The 19,368-nt window shown below is 38.8% G+C and overlaps 1 protein-coding gene across 1 annotated transcript in view; it reads right to left on the reverse strand.

Annotated features, from left to right (window-relative positions):
- Window positions 1–1,846: 1,846 nt before the first annotated feature.
- The window catches only part of DAPP1 (dual adaptor of phosphotyrosine and 3-phosphoinositides 1), a 51,342-nt gene continuing 33,820 nt past the window's right edge, over window positions 1,847–19,368 (reverse strand). The window contains exons 4-9 of the mRNA XM_084884524.1: window positions 18,316–18,446; window positions 9,433–9,480; window positions 8,044–8,106; window positions 7,068–7,153; window positions 4,854–4,941; window positions 1,847–3,612 (exon numbers count right to left, since the gene is read on the reverse strand). Of these exons, the coding sequence (XP_084740650.1) occupies window positions 3,544–3,612; window positions 4,854–4,941; window positions 7,068–7,153; window positions 8,044–8,106; window positions 9,433–9,480; window positions 18,316–18,446 (485 nt within the window). The 3' untranslated portion in view covers window positions 1,847–3,543. The remainder of the gene's footprint in view (window positions 3,613–4,853; window positions 4,942–7,067; window positions 7,154–8,043; window positions 8,107–9,432; window positions 9,481–18,315; window positions 18,447–19,368) is intronic.

Raw genomic sequence — 19,368 nt, forward strand, 5'->3', positions numbered from 1 at the left:
CTGCTACCCTGCCAGCCAGTTTGCCCCTAACTTCCCTTCCCTGAAGGCCTGGTTAGCCTTAAGTGCCCTCCCCTGCAAGCCTGGACCCCCCAACTGCTCTCCCTGCAGGCCTGGGTCCCACCCAATTGCTCCTCCCTTGAGGTCTGGTCACCCCCAACTTCCCTCCTCTGCCAGTCTGGTCACCTCTAACTGCCCTCCACTGCAGGCTTGATTGCCCCCAACTGCCCTCCCTTGCAGGCCTGGTTCCTTCCAACTGTCCTCCTTGCTAGCCTGATCATCCACAACTGCCCTCCCTTGCAGGCCTGGTCCCTCTCAACTGCCCTCCCCTGCTGGCCATCTTTTGGTGGCCATCTTGTGTCCACATGGGGGCAGGATCTTTGACCACATGGGGGCAGCCATCTTGTGTGTTGGAGTGATGGTCAATCTGCATATTACTCTTTTATTAGATAGGATAGAGGCCTGGTGCCTGGATGGGGGCCAGCTGGTTTGCCTTGAAGGGTGTCCTGGATCAGGGTAGGGGTTTCCTTGGGGTGTGGGGTGGCCTGGGCGAGGGGCCTGTGGTGGTTTGAAGGCCAGCCATATCCCCTGGCGACCAAAACAGAGGCCCTGGTATCTGGGATTTATTTACCTTCTACAATTGAAACTTTGTAGCCTGGAGCCGAGCCAAGCCTCCTGCTTGCTCTGTGGCTGCAGCCATTTCTGTTTGTATTTATGTATCTTCTATCATTGAAACTTTGTAGCCTTAAGGGGAGGCCTAGGCCAGCAACGGTAGGTGGAAAGCTTGGCTTCCTCTATTGCTGGGGAAACCCAAGCCTCCCTCCTGCTCTCTGTGGCTGTAACCATCTTGGTTGGGTTTATTTGCATACTTGTTCTGATTGGCTGGTGGGCATGGCTTGTGGATACAGCAGAGGTATGATCAATTTGCATATTACTCTTTTATTAGATAGGATTGTAACTCTCTTACTGTGCCTAATTTATAAATTAAATGTTATCATAGTTATGTATGTATAGGAAATTTACAGGGTTTGGTACTACTGGAATCTGCAGTTTCAGGCATGCACTGGAGGTCTTGGATCATATTCCCCAGGAATAAGGGGGCACTACTGTGTGTCTTAACACATTGCAGACCAGCAGTTTTACTGCTAGCTTTACCCAGTGGCCAGACAAGTCTCTATCAAACGAGTACAAAAAACATTTTACTTAAATGTTAAAGGCAAGCTTTAAAATTAAGTACCCATTGCATTTTGAAGTTATTTATTACATGTTCTTACAAGTTAATATCTTTTTAAGTATGATACTTAGTAAAACATTGTGTAGCATGAGGCAAGAATTCTCGTGATCCGTCCGCAACGTGTTATGAAGTACGGCGTTGGTGATAACCACATACCTGAGAGCACACATGGCCTGACACAGACACACTGCTGGTGCTTCTCCAGAACAGCCTCACTCAGATTTGCCATTGGCACACAATATTCTCCCTTACTGGGACTTGTAGAGAGAGCTGAGGGCCTCCTCTCAGGAGGTGCAATCATGGCCACTTTTCAGGGCTGCTGACAGGTAAAGCATCTAGGACGGTTCTAATGACATAGTAGATACATGTTAGCTAACCTTTTTTTATGTCAAACCCTCAAAAACAAACAAACAAAAAGGCTATATCCCCACTGCAGCACACTCTCCGTCATAGAGCTTTGTGTGCTTCACCTGCAGTATTTACCTTCTGTACTTCTATATGTTATCATGTATTTATTATCTTTTCCACATTTAACTAAGAAATCCTTGAAGTCTCAGACTACTTCTTCAACTCAGAATCCTTTGGAGCTCATAGTCTAACCGATATGGATGCTTCATTGCTATTTATGATATTGATCAGTTGAATCTAAGTTACAGATATTAAAAACATTTTAATGGCAAAATAACAAACACAGGGAAGCATGTTCTTTTTAATAAACATAACCAAAGAATATAAATAAACATGAGATATTTTACAGTAGGTAAAAAATGACATCGCCTACACAAAGAAACACCCTTGGTTCTGAGAAAACAAAACATAAAATCATACATCTCAGTAAGGATTCATTTGTAACTCCTTACTTTGCAAATGTAACATAATACCTTTTAACTTGACATTTGCTTTATCTAATATGATACAAGCATTACAAAATATACTAAACATATTTTTTAAATATACAAAACTTCCTGAGAACTAGAAACTTAAATTAACAGAAAAGCTAATTTACCACGCTGTTCCTTTGGACTGAAAGAGCATTTTATAGCTTTGCACCATAATCTTTGTGTTTGGGGGTTCTTCCTCTACTTCCCCTCCCTTCAAACTTCTAGCTTAAAAAAAAAGGGGGGGTGGGGGAGGAGGAGTATTAAGAAAGATAAAAAAAATCTAGGAGCTTTGGATGACAGTATTGTATTCCCCTATTTCAATCTTCTTATGCTAGTCTGAAAATGCTATGTAACAAACACGCTATTATGCATTGCATGTGGACTTAGTATTGCTCCCTCAACTGACAACAGAAGTTGCCCTTGAATAAGGCGCAGGATGCTCAGGCATCTCAGTGCCGGGTGATTCTTACTTCTCTTAGGCCAACACCTACACCCTACTCTGGGGAAGGGACTGTTGTAGCACACTTTTCTTGAGAAAGTCCTTACAGTCTGTTAGGAGAAATGTTGGATGAAGATACCTTAGTGCTCACATGTGCTCTATTGTTGCTAGAATAATAACTAGAATACTATTATCATTAAACTATGTCATCTGCTACATTATTAACTTTCCTCTTTTTTATTTTCTCACTCTTTAAAAACATTTTCTCCAAAATGGTTAAAGGATATTTTTTAGATTATACCTTCCTTTATGGTTCTGTCTAATCATCCATAAGACAAAGTTCTCACAGGTTTATCATTAGAAGGGAAGAAAGAGCCCACCAGATTCTGAGCCTTTTACAAAGAGACAATCAATACTGCAAACATTATCTATTACAGTTTTGGAAATTGTTTTGTTTTTTGTATAAAGGGGGGGGGGCAGGAGCAGAATAACCTTATTTCCCCCTGCCCAACCTAATCTTTGATGTTTACTATCTCAGTATACTTTCTAAAGAGGCAGCTGAGCCTCCAAGCAGACAGCTGTTTCCTTTCTGAGTAATAGCACAACCTGGATGTCAGATAAGCTGACCACGACACAGTGGGACTCGGGCAAACAAAGTCCACAAGCTTGGACCACGATAAGGGAAAACACAAGCCCTGTCTCTTCTGCTGTGCATTCTACGAGTGAGCACACTGGGTGTGGCAGCTAGCTGCGCCAGTTTTCATCAGAACAACGCGACTCGGTATTCTGAAGGAGATGACAACATCTCGAAGGGCAGCAGCTTCCCCCGAGTCAGCAAATGTGGTGTGTTCAGAAAGATCCTGGTCAGCATCTGCTTTTGATTTGTTTTTAAAGAAAAATCCGTAGTCAGCTTTCAGCGGAGGCCTGCTATGGATCACAGCAGTGGCAAGCATGCCACCCGGCTGTCGGCCAGGGCATCCCCAGGGAGAGGTCTACTTAAAGATGAACGACTGAGATCGGATTGTGCCTTCCCTTTGGTCCAGCTGTTTTCTTATTTGTGACTGTAAAATAAAAATGCACATACATGTGTATGAATTATTGAGCAATTTTACGATAACAAACTCTGGCTTGAACAAATATTAAATAAGACATGCTGATTAGTAAGAAAACTATGCAACTATAAATTCATTATCATGTGCTTCCTCCCCAAGTTTTAATCTTTTTTTTTTTTCCAGGAGAATTATAGTAAAGTGGTTGCTCAAACTTGTGCATATTGGGAATTGGCCTAATATTTATACTTATCCATAAAGTGCAATACTAGTAAATGAATCCAAAAAAGACAGATCTAAAGAATTATTAGATTTTGTTTAAAAATATTTATTGGCATAGGGAAAAGTCTGAAGCTATGTGCATTTGATGTATTTTTAACCTTAATTTTTCTATAATGATTATATGTTGCTTTCATAGTTACAAAACTGGAAAAATAAGACATTCATTCATATCTCAGCAAACTTTCCATATGGCAAAGTATTTCCCACTGAATATCAAATACATTAGAACCATCTCAAATGAGTGGTATATTTATTTGGATTTCAAACAGAAAAGATAACCAAACCAAAAGTTTCAGGATCTAGAAAGGAAGTTTCAACAAGATTCTAATTATCAGCTAATTTCATAAAAACTTAATTGGGAAAATTTGTTTATGTTGAAAACATCTATGGTTTCAAGATAATATGTCTACAGGAAATTTTAGAAAGCTTTAAGGCTAAGTTCTGGGATATCAGTTCACTTACAAACACATATGAAAAATGTATGAGATTGATATATTTTTACAAGCATTTCATATTTCCCCTGGGAGGTATATAGGAAGCAGTTAAATCACCTTGTGTCCTTGACCTGGAGAAAGTAATGCTTATGCTGAAAATTAAGCTAAGTACCCAGGGCAAGCTTTCTTCTCTGGCAATTTAAAAGGATTTTCTACTATAGAAATATGTAAACTTTCCTCTGTCTAACTCCCTGGTCCCACTTGTCCTCCTCCAGGCATAACTGGCCAGGCCTGCACTCTTAGAGGAAGACGGATAGACACGCAGGCGCAAGGCGAAGGCTCCGGGGCTGAGACCCCAGTGCAGTCCATCCTTTCTCTTTTTATCCCTTTCTGCAGCCCTTCCTTGTCCCAAAAGAATAAACAGACTATTCCACAGTGAGTCTCAGAATTGTCTGATTCTTTCAACAGAAATATGTCTTAAATCATAACCATGTTATTTCTGAGTACTAGGCACCCACCCAGCATAATTTAACTCACCAGTTTCCAGCGTAATATCTTGATCCACTCATCAGCTTCTACTCCTGTTTTTGCACAGAGGTAAAATGTCCTGAATGGAAATACTAAGCTGATAGGACAAAAGAAAGAAGGTAAGACACTACAGGTGGTGAGCTGAATATGTATTAGTTAAATACTAATTAGAATACTCCAAGAAAACATGAACTGACCAAGGACCTGGGGAAGCAACCTGCTATTCCTGCCAGCACTCTGCAGAAATGTCAAGGGTATTTGACATAAGATTCATGTTATCCTTATGGGCTAGATTTACATTTTTTAATGAGAATTCAAAGAAGAGGAAAATATGTCCAGGACACCCCCATATCCTTTTGTCTTAGACTGAATACAACACTTCCAGGTTTATTCGGCTGATCTGTAAAATTACTCAGAACCTGTGCTATGACTCAAAGAACATGCAAGATAGAGAAGAGTTGGAAGAAGGAACTCATTTGGGTTAGCTTGCTTCAATGAGAAAAACGCTCCCCCCCCACCCCCCTCCCCGTGGATGTAGGAAGTGTTAGTTATTTAAGACGGGGAGAAAAAGACAATGAAACCAATTTAGCTAGTCCTTCTTCCCATCTCTGGCCATGAGTTAGTTAGTCTCAGCTGGAGGGAAGGTGAACTTTCCTACTATGCACAAAAGACTTGTTCTAATATATGATAGTTTTTCATTTGATTATCTCTTTGACTAGAGTCAAAATCATTTGACCAATAAGGTCAGCCTTAGCTTACATCTGGCCCAAACTCCTGTGCTTACAGCTGAGATGCAAAATACCAAACATCTTTTTCCCTTTCATGGAAAAAAAAAAAGCCTTGTACTTAAATTCAGAATGGTTTCTATATTCTAAAGCTCCAACAGCATATTCTGTTTACATCAGTAATTAATGCTGATTAGATGAGAGGTCAGTTCCTGTGTACAGAAGGTACACCTTGGTGCTAGGTCCAGTTGAGGGGTGGGTGGGCTGTGTGGGAGGGAGGGAATGACATTGTACACACATTATACAAAAGTGGTTTCTGGAATCATCATTGTTTGGTATTCCCTGTGGGAGACATTATTACTTGGCTATTAATACAGATATTTTCCTTTCTTCTTACCAACAGAATTCCATGGCCATGAGTTAGTTAGATGACAAGTTATAATTAATGGAAGCCAATTATAATGATGCTAGAACCCTTTTCTTGCTTCCTCTGCTGCTGGCAATAGCTGTGGGACCCAGTCTAGGCCAATGAGATATGAGGGGAAATCTGATAGGAGACTTTCTGGGGAAATACCTGCCTTCCGGATAAAAATGGACAGGCATTGCTGATGCCATCCCTACATCTTCTCTCATGACTTACATAAACTCTGGAGTAGCAAGCATGAGGAAAGGGCCAACAAAACTGTAGAGGCACAGGACCTGACCTTGTCAAGACAGCTGCCTGCCTCCAAGGACTTTGTTATATGAGAAATATAAATCCCTGCTAGCTCATATGATTCCTTTATGCAAATGTTTGAAGACGTCTACTCTTGGTTGGTACTATAGAATTAATGTCAGGTGTGATACTGGCATTGTAGTTGTAGCAGTGACACTTTTATTCTTAGGAGATACATCTTGAAGTATTTAGGGATCGTGTTCATGGTGTCTGCAATTTACCTTCCATTGGTTCAGGTAAAAATGTGATTCGATGGAGATAAAGCAAGTATGGTAAAATGTTAACAATTGATGTATCTAGGTGAGGGATACATGGGCTATACGTCTTTCAACTTTTGTATGCTTGAAAATTTTAAAATAAAACTTGGTGGTAAATGAGATACCTTTCTCAAGATACTTGACTTCTTCCAGTTAGAAAATTGTCTTGCTAGACTGATTATCTTAGAACAAAACACTTTTGTGTCATCTCCCAGAAACTGCCATAACAATACAAATGGCCTATCATCCGAGTTAACAAAGTTATAAATGAGGGGAAAACTCCGAAGGAATAAAGCTGTTTAAGGTGAATTTCATCCCCTTATGCCTATCACACTTGGGCAGAGCACAGCCCAATCAAATGTACCTGTCAGATGTGCACGCCTGACAAAAATGCCTTGTGTGTGATGACTACACCCACGCCACCCACATCAAAACCTTTGTACACATTAAGACATAGTTTCTTACTCCTCAGTTAAAACACCTGACAAAGAGACTTTAAAAACATTTCCCTTATAAAACAACTTACCAAAAACAGTTTACTCTTTCCTGTGAGTAATCAAACTGTACAGCTGAACATTCTGTTAAGTCTAGGATCCGAATTGGTTCTGGTGACTTAAAGAAAAAAAAGAAAGAAAGAAAAGCAACCTAAGTCATCATAAAAAACACAGATCTGTTCATTATCTATTTCCCTAACAAATCCTCCACCGTGTGTAACTGTCAATTTCCCTTTCATCAAGGGGTTGGATAATAGAAAACCTACTAACGGAAGAAACGCCATCCTGGTTTGGAAGTTGGCCTACGGAGCACTAAGAGGACATTGATTTACCAATTTTAATTTGATGGAGATGGATTTTAACATATGGAAGGGTGTCATGTTTCTCTTGTGGTTTTAAATTTTAGTTTTATTTTTTAAAATATATTTTTGTTGATTTCAGAGAAGAAGAGATAGATACATCAATAATGAGAGAGAATCATTGATCAGCTGCCTCAGGCGCTCCCCCTACATGCCCACGACCTGGGCATGTGCCCTTGACCGAAATCAAACTTGGGATCCTCCCATCCGCAGGCCTATGCTCTATCCACTGAACCAAACCAGTGAGGGCATCTCTTGCGTTTTTAAACTTCTGCTTTCTCAGAAATGTTGTTCTGGGGAAGTGAGTAGAAACAAAATAAATTTAAATTGGCTTAGTGAAATGGAAATGGGACCTCAACATACTTTTAATAGAGGGAGAAATAGCTGTGAAAGGCAGTTAATACTTTGTGGCAGGAAAGGGATTCTATTGCCCTGGTTTAGCTGGTCCCAAAGAGCAGTTCCTGGGACACACATCTCATCTTTGCCAAAAATAACTTGGCTCATATCAGGAGTCAAGAACTCACCTCTCCACTGATTTATTAGGTGTTTCAGGTGTTCATAAGGAACATTTTAGGGATTTTAAAGGCCGATGTTCCTTTCATCTTGAGAGCTGATTTTTAAAGGGAAAATGTATTATTATGTTTCTCACCATTTGGTCTTTGAAGTATTTCAGTTCATTCCTGTGCAAAGTGAACCACCTTGTTTTCCAGGTCTGAGAAAGAAATAATCACATCATGGAGGTTTGGAATACAGAAATGCAGTATTTCAACAAGATAATTTCCTTTTGATTAAAAAAAAAGTCTAAAAGATTAGATACAAGAAAATATGCTTGTATAGGGTTAGGGTTAGGGTTTTTTTAAAAAAGAAAATATTCTTGTGGTGTCATTTCTGATAAAAAAAAAGTTTCAAAATACCTACAAAATTACAATGATTCTGTGCATGAAGCTCATAGTAAGGCAAGGATATGTTAGCGTATTTAAACAAATAAAAAATAGCTTACTGTAAATATTCAAGGTGTTTTGTAAAGAACACTAACATTTTCATCTTATTAACTCTGTTATAGGAAGAATACATTTCATTTTTTGAGTATCTGCTGCGAGCGACATACTATCCTTGAAGGTTTACATATATTACAGCCAATTCTCATACAATGCCAACTATTATTATTCTTGTTTTACAAATATGCAAATTGAGGGTTAGGAACCTCAAACTACACAGCACTCTAAACTTTGCCTAAGAATTCTATAACATTGATGGCAAAAAGTGTTGTTCCTCAAATCTTTTTGTTTATTAACTGAACCCTAATCTTTTCCTGAGTGCCAAGGTGCCTGGTTACAATGGATTTAAAAATAAACCTGCTGTGAATATGAGTACTTCCTGTCCTCAGGGAGCATCCAGTCCAGTAGGGACACAAATAACTAAATAAATATGTAGGTTCAATCCAAGCAGGGAAGTATCCTTGAGAGTGCCCTGGCTCTTAAAATAGGAAGGGTAGAGATAGTACATGAAAGTCCTCTTGGCACAGTAAAATAAAAGAGTAACTTTAAAAATATGACCACATAAATGGAGGGACAGTTAGATACCCAAGGGTAGTCAAGTCCTAAATTGTGTTTTCTTTGGGATTTAAAATATAAACAACATAGTTACATTAATGCCCATGATGGTTTTTGTCCATTTTTAGCTAACATTTTATACAATTTCAACTCCTTTGTTAATAAAATGTTTTTATATAAATATCCTGGAGTTAACTTGCTCCTCCTCCTCCATCATTCCATTAAAAAAAGGATTGTATTTTTTTCTTGGGTATTAACTGTAGGCTGCTCTGATACATTTGGCTCGGCCAGAAAATAGTCAAGTAATTTTCCAGAATTTTAGCTAACATTGGCCATTAAGATGAACCTTTGAAACAGGTAAATCTTATAACTAGGTTGAAATGAGCAGGCAATAATGCTTTTAAGAAGAGTCAAAGTGAGAACTGAGTCTCCATGACATGCTGTCTTTCTTCATGCCTGGCACCAGCAAACGCACGCCTCCTTACCTTGACCAGGCCTCCCTGCTTGGTGAGGTAACCTTCCTTGGTGCCCAGCTGGAAAAGAGAGAAGCACCGAGTGAAGCCCAGAACCATGGCAACATGATCTTTGTCTTTCTATTCCTGTCCTGTCTTTAAATAAAACACATTTGCCTTTGATCTTTAAATAATCACCTTTCATTCTTCACCTAGGCCTTTGGAAATCCTTCCTATGTTGTTTGAGGCTGGCAGGCTGGATTGTCTTGCATAATTCTGTAGCAACAGGCAATGACTGAAATACTCCCTTCTGACAGGACTTGGCTATTTGCAAACAATAAACCACATCATACCCCTGATAAAAGCCAGTGTTGGGCCAAGTGTGTCCTGTGAAACCCAGCTGCTTGGATTGCTGCAGGGTATTAGTCACACAAGCATGCACGCACACACTGACAGGGGTCAACCGGTTTGGGAAACTGGATTGAGCAAAATGAAGGAATTTCTTCATTTCCGTGCTTCCTGAAGTCTGTATTGTGCTAATGTGACTTTTTAAAAGGGAATGTTGGAAATACCGCTCCAATATTTATTTTATTGCATAATCCTCCACCAAACCCCTCTTCAGTTTTTCATCTTTGGAGACCTGTATTCCATGGAGCAGACTTCCTGGAATGCAGGTTTATTTATACTTGATTCATCCAAAAGGAATTGGAAGTGAGAATGAGTCATTTCTACTAACACATACATCATTAATTCAAGGGTAATAATAGCATACACTTCCCTAGCAACTATAAAATGTAACAAATGATAAGGGACTGTAGTAATAGAAATTTGCATAAAATAAGAACCCTAAGATGAAGAAATGTATAAGTTTCAGCAGGAATTGAACTCCTGGAAGGACATTTTGTCCTGATATGACGTTATGATATATCTTATATTAGTAAGGAAAAAGTGAGTAAAAATTGGGAAATAACTTAGCTGACATCAAGGTTCTTTTTATGGGAGTTTCCAGAGTATTTTTTCTTGAGGTAAATTCTCCCTCCAAATAAAAAGAGGAACAACAACTACCACAGTAAAACGAGTTAAAGCACCAAATAAATATCACCATTTCTTTTAACATTCTTATGGCATTAAAGTAAGGATGAACTTCCCAAGTGTTCATTTAAATAATATTAAACAATATTGGTGAATTTCATTTAGCATAATCGGTTTGATTTATTTTGTCATTTAAAGGAAATTGAAGTGACTGAACCTAATTTGGTTGTTATATAATGGAAATGGCAAAAAAAATATAAATAAAGATTTTGTGTTGTTGCAGGCAAAATAATTAAGCGTAAATTGTTATATAGAAGGCCCTTATAGAATTGTTCATTGAAATCAAGCTACCCACTTCATCTTACCTCCATCCAAGCAATATGCTATAAATCTGGGATTTTTGTAAGGTTTTGGTAGATAAGTGGAAAGCAGCAGAGGGAAGAGCTGAGAATATTAATTTTGTTCATGTTCTCAGGAGGTAAGAAAGGAAATAATTATATAGCAGATTTATCTTTTAAAAGATCTGTGATCTGTAGCAGGAAAGATATTTATAAGTGTCCCAAATTGGAAACCACCTAAATGTTTAAAAATAAAGGATGAGTCTTCCTACCATCCTTTTTATCTGCTTGTGTGCCTGCCTGCCTTCACTTCAGTCAAAAGTCACTGGGAGGGGCAGAGCAAGTAGGCATCAATGTGAGGGCATTGCACCCCAGAACAGGGAGGGACCATGCAGGATACAGAGAGCATCTGCATGGACAACGGCAGCTGCAACAGCTTGGGATTTCCTGTTGAAGCCTGGCAGGTGAGGAGGGCTCTCTGCCTGGGGGTTTGCAGGTGGCAGACAAGGCTTAGTTTTAGAGCCAAGTCAGAGGTGAGGGCAGGAGTGGCAATGGCCAGGCAGTGGTTCCTGGGCAATAGGATATTGCTACATTTGATTGATCACACATACGTGTGTTGAAGATAATGGGGTCTATATTCCTCACTGTGGGAGAAGGGAGTTACAAATATGAAAAGTGGAAAAACTAGAATGAGCCTTAGAGTGTTGGATCAGCATTGGAGGTATTGGCAGGAACCCATAGGTAGCTGATGGATAGATAGGTATAGATATATAAATATATGTAAAGACGTATATATAGAAATAGAAGTAGAAATAAATATAGATATCAATATAGGTATGTGTACATTGATATATAATAAATACTTTTGCTAGCTCTGTTCTCAGAGTAGGCTGGGAGAGTGACACCCTAATAACAATAAGCATGATACCCAGGTCTTGGCTTCTAAAGTACTATGCTCCAGAAAAAAGAAGAACAGAATTTCTTGGAGAAATAGCTGATTTTAGATATGGATGTAAGGAATGTACAGGATAAGTGTGGAACATTTTTGCTATACCAGAAAGTAAGAACATTCTCAAAGAATTATGAAGCTATAATGACATAGACATCACCTCGAATGGGTTCTTATTGGCCAATCTGGGAAAATGTAAAGGATCAAAATAAATAATGATAGTCCTGATTATAAACATTGATATAAAAATAAATGATTGCAGAGATTCAGAAAATAAGAAGCTTTTTCTTATAGTAGAATGACAACCTATGTATGTAAAAGGAAAACCATCACAGAATCACCATTTGGCAACGATATAGTAATAAATAGCCAAGAAATATCTATGGATGCTAAATTGGTGGATAAAAGTTTAATGAAACTACCCAGCTGGTATGCTTGGTGATTGAGCATCAACCTATGAACCAGGAGGTCATGGTTCGATTTTCGATCAGCACACATGCCTGGACTGCCGGCTCGATCCCCAGTTGGGGGCATGCAGGAGACAGCCAATCAATGATTCTCTCTTATTATTGATGTTTCTATCTCATCTCTTGCTCCCTCTCTCTTCCTCTCTGAAATCAATAAAAAATATTTTTATAAAATTTAATTAAATAGGATATTTACTTAGTTTCAGCCTCTCCCAAAATATTTATTAATGAAAAATTGAATAAAGTGATTTCAAAGTGAAGAAACCTGGCAGATACCACCTAATCAAGCAATCAAACACACCTCAACGAGACAAATCCAAATTATGTTCCACCTGAGCAGATGCACTGAGAAGTGCAGATATCACATTTGCTGTATTTCTACCAAAAATGCAAAACCTGAATCTAATCTCAAGGCATCATCAGACAAATCAAAGTTGAAGAATAGTTAACAAAATAACTGGCCTTTAATTTTCAGAAGTGCCAAAGTCATGAAATCAAGGAAAAACTGAGGAAGTGTTCCAGAGTGAAGAATACTAAAGAACTGGGACACATAAATGCCACCTGTGATTGTGGACTGAACCCTTTTGCTGTAGAGGACTTTATTGGGAAAACTGGTGAACCCCAAATGAGATCCATGGATGGGACAGTGGTGCTGTAGCAATGTTAGTTTTCCGATTTGAGTGGCTATATGTGGTCATGTTGGCAAATGTTTTTGTATGTAGCAAATACACACTGATTTGGGTGATGGGGCACCATATAGGCACTTTACTCTCAAATGGCTCAGGAACAAACACATTTCTTTGTACTATCCTTTTAAAAAAAATTTTATTGAATTTATTGGGCTGACATTTGTTAATAAAGTTATATAGGTTTCAGGTGTACAATTCTACAATGCAATCATCTGAATATTGCATTGTGTGTTCACTACCCCAAATCACCATTTATCCCCACTTTATCTATTTCTACCTCCCCACTCCTCTCTCCCTCTGATAATCATCATGTTGTCTGTGTCTATGAGGTTTTTTTCCTTTGCTTAATCCCTTCGCCTTTTCACCCAGTCCCCAAACCCTCTGAAATTTGTCAGTTTGTTCTCTGCATCTATCAGTCTGTTTCTATTTTGTTTGTTTGTTTTGTTCATTATATTCCACATATGAGTGAAATTATATGGACTTTCTCTGACTGGCTTATTTCACTTAGCATAATACTCTGCAGGTCTATCCTTGCTGTTGCAAATGGTAAGGTTTCCTACTTGGCTATTGTAAATAATGCTGCTATGAACATAGGAGTAGATATATTCTTTTGAATTAGTGTTTCAGGTTTCTTCAGATATATTCCTAGAAGTGGAATTGCTGGGTCATATTAACAATTTTTTGAGGTAACTCTATACTGCTTTTCACAGTGGCTGCACCAATCTGCATTCCTACCAATAGTGCATGAGGTGACCCCTTCTCTGCATCATTGGCATATATGTTCTTCCATTCAGTGGGTTGTCTTTTTATTTTGTTGGTGGTTTCCTTCATTATGCAAAAATCTTTGTAATTTAATGTAGCCCCATTTGTATATTTTTTCTTTTGTTTCTTTTGCTCAGTGAAAATATTGCTACAAGAAATGTCTGAGATGTTACTGCCTACATTTTCTTCTAGGATTTTAGGGTTTTGAATCTAACATTTAAGTCTTTAATCCATTTTAAGTTTATTCTTATGTATTGTAATTTTTGCAATTCTTGCAATTTTTTTCCTGTAAATTTGAAATGATTTAAAATAACAAATAGCATGTATATTTTCAAAAAATCTTGAACAACCACCAAAAACAGAATGTAAAAACACAATAGAGGATTAACTAAATAAAAATGATATATCCAAATATTGGAATATTTAGGAATTTTGTTTTAATTATGTTTGAGGGACTATGTAAGGACATGGGAGATTCCATAGATAATCAAACAAGCACACTGTAACTCTAATTACAATGAAGAGATCATTATATAAATTCTATTTGTTTTATATATATATATATATATATATATATATATATATATGATCTATTTGTTTGTATATATAATATATAATCTTATTCAAGAAAAAGGCTAGAAAAATCAACACAAAATTGTTAACTGTGAGAGAGCTCCAAAGACAGAATATTAAAAAGGCAAACATACAAGGGAGTGTCAAAGAAAAAGAATTATGAAATATGTTAAAGAGATAACAGACTAAAGAGAGAACGTTTATTGCAGAAGCAAAGGGAACGGAAATTTTAGAAGGAAGTTGTTAAAAATGTCAAGTACCACAAAAGGAAAGCAATGAAGCTGGTATTTTAGATAGGACCTATTCTAAATTAGGCACTTGGATTATATTATGTCACTTAATCTCTACCCACATAACTAATTGGCATTTTCCATTTCCCAGGTTCAAAACCCACTTCTCCTACCCCCTTAGCCATCTCAGTAAATGGAGAAGTGTTTACCCTGTTGCTCTTTCTTTCACATAGCACATTCAATCCCTCAGTAAGTCTTGACTCTGCTTTATGATCCAGTGATTCCACTTTGGGGAATATATCCGAAGAAATTCCAAACACTAATTTGAAAGAATATATGCAACCCTATGTTAATTGTAGCATTATTTATAATATCCAAGATTTGGAAGCAACCCAAGTGCTCATCAGTAAATAAGTGGATAAAAAAGTTATGGTATATTTACACAATAGAATACTACTCTTCTGGAAAGAAGAAAGGAAGGAAGGAAGGAAGGAAGGAAGGAAGGAAGGAAGGAAGGAAGGAAGGAAGGAAGGAAGGAAGGAAGGTCGGAAATCTTACCTTTTGCAATAGCATGGATGGACCTGGAGAGTATTATGCTACGTGAAGTAAGTCAAAGAAAGACCATATGATTACACTTATATTGGAATCTAATGGACTAACAAACAAAATAGAAACAGACTCATAGATACAAAGAACAGACTGAGAGCTGTCTGAGTGGAGTGGGGTTGAGGGGTTGGGTGAAAAGGGTGAATAGATTAAACAAAACAAAACAAAACAAAACAAAACCCCTCATAGACAACATGGTGATTATCAGTGGGAAAGGGGGCTGGTGAAGGTAGAAGTGGACACACAATACAATATACAGATGACATATTACAGAATTGTACACCTGAAACCTATATAATTTTATTAACCAGTGTCACCCTAATAAAGTGAATTAAAAGAGAAAAAAACCTTTAAATAAGTAAATTAGTTAAATTTCATCCTATCTCAGGAACCCAACCCTATGTTGTTTATAAAATAGACAAATAGTAATTTCCCCAAATGCAGTTGCCAAAGGATGTTAACAGTGTTACACAAGCATCTACATTTCTGGGCAATGGGACATCTGTTTTCATTTTCACTTCAAGCAAGAAGTTCTTTTTTTCTGTAAAATGACTTAATTTTCTTTCTCTACTGCTAGAGCTTATGAAAGACCTGCCTCCCAAAAAGGGAAGATAGAAGTCTGGAAGCCCTCAGAGCTCTCAGTCTGGGGATGATGATACAGTATCATGTTGGCATTGGGGACAACATTGAAGGCTGATAACTCATGTTCAGTAAGGGACAAGAGCATCTGATCCAACCAGCTGGTCCAGTTATCAATTCCTCTCTAGTGAGGACTAATAAGAGATACTTCAGTATCCATTAGAAACCCTTTGTTTTTAAAAGATATTTTTATTGATTTCAGAGAGGGAGAGAGAGAGATAGAAACATCAACGATGAGAAAGAATTATTGATCAGCTGCCTCCTGCACAACCCCTACTGGGGATCGGGCTCACAACCCAGGCATGTGCCATTGACCAGACTAGAACCAGGACCTATCAGTCCCCAGGCCACTACTCTATCCATTGAGCCAAACCGACTTGGGCCACTAGAAACACTTAATAAGTTTCTTTCTATATGAATGCACAGAAAACTTCATGGACTTCTGATTACATAGTGTGAGGGCAGTCATTCTCAACCATTCATTCACCACTGTTTTAAAAACTCCATTATACAGAACCTTCTACATATGATCATATTTAGATATTTGGGCAGGTAAATCATCTGACACTTGGAGTGAGCAAAGGAGGTAAGTAATAAGGCTTCCAGGTTTTGGTCTAAAGTGATCTGCTTCTCTCTACTTCTCATGCTCACACCAACTCTTTAAATCAGGTGTTACCTGCATTTTACTGTTGATAAAGGACACACATAAGGTATGGTAAAACTGACCTTGAATGAAGATCTTTAGGAGAAGGGTAAAGGAGAGAATGTGATGTTAAACTGAGACCACAAGTGAATGAGATGGTGAAGTGATAGGCGCTGGAGTAAGAAAGGGGAAAGAAGAAAGTTAAGAATGATGGGTTCTACTGGGAAAACAAAACAAACCCACAAAAGTATTAAAAGATATGTCTTGATTTGTTCTTTGGTATGATGATGATTTGTCTTATTTTCCCAAATTTCTTTAGTTCTGAGGTCTGATGCTTCCTCCTCCAACTCTTAACAAAGCTAAAATACCTTTCTCAACCAATTTGCAGAATCTTACTTTTGAGTAGATGCAGCTTCGTGACAAGAATGCAATGTGTGCTGTGGACCTGGCTAGGTGGTAAAGCTACGCTACAAGCTAGGATTCCTCTCCTGAGAAAGGCCAGACTGCTGGAGGTAGTTATGGCGAGTCAGGAATAAAGGCAAACAGAGGGTGCTTGGAAGCACAGAAGTGGGGCATTTTACAGGAAAGTAGGAGAAGCTCGGAAATCTTTCTGGAAGTTACTGATCCCTGATGCAAGTCCTGAAAAATGAGGAGACAGTGTGGCGTTGATAGCATTTCAGATGCAGGGCAGGAAGGCGGAGACAATCAGAAACGCATGTTGTTAAGAGAGACAGGCTCCACAGCGTGAGTGTGGGCACAGCCTGAGGTGAGGCCAGAGGTGTGAGCAGGGTCCAGGCCAGCTGAGAAGACCGTGGACACCACAGAAGGATGTTAACAGGAAGGTATGTGGTGAATCTGTTTTTTAGGAGAGATGTCTTTGGTGCAGAGCAGGAAAAGTACTGCAGAGACAGAGAGGTCACACATGTTCTAAAAGAATTGTAGCTGAATGTCTCCAAGTGAATATTTCTCACGTGTAATGGTTGCTATCTAGAATCAGTTCTTGTTGTTTCATTTGTGTGTTGTCTTCTTTGTTATCTGCACAAACCCAGAGATCTCATTCCAGGAATAGTCAGCAAACAAAAAGAAAGAGGATAGAGGAGCCTTGAGCATTATGTAGGGCAGAAGGTGCTGGGGAGGAACCTTCGCAGGGTCACAGCTCACAGAACAAGCAGAGGTGGACTCTCAGGAACAGCGAGTGCTCTGGGTGTGCTCAGACTGTGCGACAGCTCTGCTACAGGGAAGGGCAGGTGTTTTCTGTCTGTGCCCTTCTTCCAGTGAAGGAAAAATGGCTAGGAAAAAAACATCCCCAGGGTTTGCAGTACAATATTTTTGAAAAGTAGTTTTCTTCCATATACAGTTGAAATGTAGAAGAAAATTGTTTTCTTTATTTTATTTTACTTTATATTTTATTTTATTTTAAAATATATTTTTATTGATTTTTTACAGAGAGGAAGGGAGAGGGACAGAAAGTTAGGAACATCAATGAGAGAGGAACATCGATCAGCTGCCTCCTGCACACCTCTTAAGGGGATGGGCCCGCAACCAAGGCACATGCCTCCGACCAGAATCAAACCCGGGACCCTTGAGATCATAGGCCGACGCTCTATTCATTGAGCCAAACCGATTTCGGCTATTTTCTTTATTTAAGAAACTTGTTGAAGAAGAATATTTCTGTCAACCATGTGAACTTGAATACCTCTCACCCATTCTAGCATGAACTAGTTTGACTAAGTGAGGATGGAGATTTAAGTGCTATAATCTAAGTATTTAAGATCCTCTCAATAATCACATTGCATTTTTTTTTTTAATGATTTATGCTGAAGCAGATAAACTGAGTCATAAGCTTCAAACCTTATGTTCCTTTCCAGGCTTTATATCCTAAGTGAGCATTTTTATGTGAGCAAACATACTTTGCAAGTATATTGCTCTCACTGCATTTTATTGCTATTGGACAGCAAGAAAGCTGTGTCAGATTGATGGCCACTTACCGAAGGCGCAGAGGGCACCAGGTCATTTTCCGTTCTTCCTGTCTGCATTGCTGTGTGAACCCGGACTGATTCATAAATGGCAGGTTCTTCCACTTTTCTTGGGTAGGGATGTTTCAGAACCATCAGAGTGCCTGAATGGAGGGGAAAAGAACATATTCATATAGTTTCCCCAAGAAGGAGGTCCAAATGCTAACAATGAGAGAGCGGTGGCTGGATTGTAGTCTCTTGTTTGTTCATGTCTTCACTTGTTTATTTTCCTAGCATTCACTGAGTGCCATGGTGTGCCAGGCACTTGAGCTGGACACTGGAGATCTGAGGTGTGATGAGATGATTTCTGGCTTCCTAGTGCTCAGAGAGAGCTGCCAGTGAACATCACTTAACGAATAGTCATTTTCTTCTTTCTTCTTTCTTTTCTTTTAATGAATGGTTATTTCAACGAACAGGTTAAGAGACCAATGTCAGCGATATGAACAAAGCAGGCTGGTGGCTTTCGGAGAACTAACCCTGAAGAACTAACCGTTCCGTGGAATTTGTCAAAAAATCTTTCCTAGAAAAAGGCGATATTGATCTAGACCTTAGGCAATAACTGGAAGTTTTCCAGTAGACTTTACAAAAGTCATGAACCCAAACCCCATGAATGCACTGGAATATAGAAGGATTTATTCCACTGCCCTTATTTCTTACTAGTTTTAGAATAAACTTGTAAAAAATCACTGGATCTCAAAAAAGTGTACTCACAGCTTCTCTCTACCGTCTCCTACCACCGAACTAATGATAAACTAACCAAAGCCTTTGCGTTTCTTAAGTGGATATGCTGTGACCATTCACTTCTATCTGCAGGAGGGCAGTCCCTGCAGGAATCCGGTTCTCCCCAGGGTCAGGTGTGGCATGCCACTCAGGGACCAAGGGGGGTTCTGACTCTATGTTTCCAACCCCAAGTCCAAAGTCTCCCCATTCTGATCCTTCCCTTCCCCCAACCAATCAGTCAATCCGAAGCTAGAAACTCGGACTGCAGAAAAGTAAGTTAAGGTTTTCCCCCACTTTGCTATGACT

Source organism: Pipistrellus hanaki (assembly GCF_964339955.1).
Source record: "Pipistrellus hanaki genome assembly, chromosome: 1".
In the NCBI taxonomy this organism is placed as follows: domain Eukaryota; kingdom Metazoa; phylum Chordata; class Mammalia; order Chiroptera; family Vespertilionidae; genus Pipistrellus; species Pipistrellus hanaki.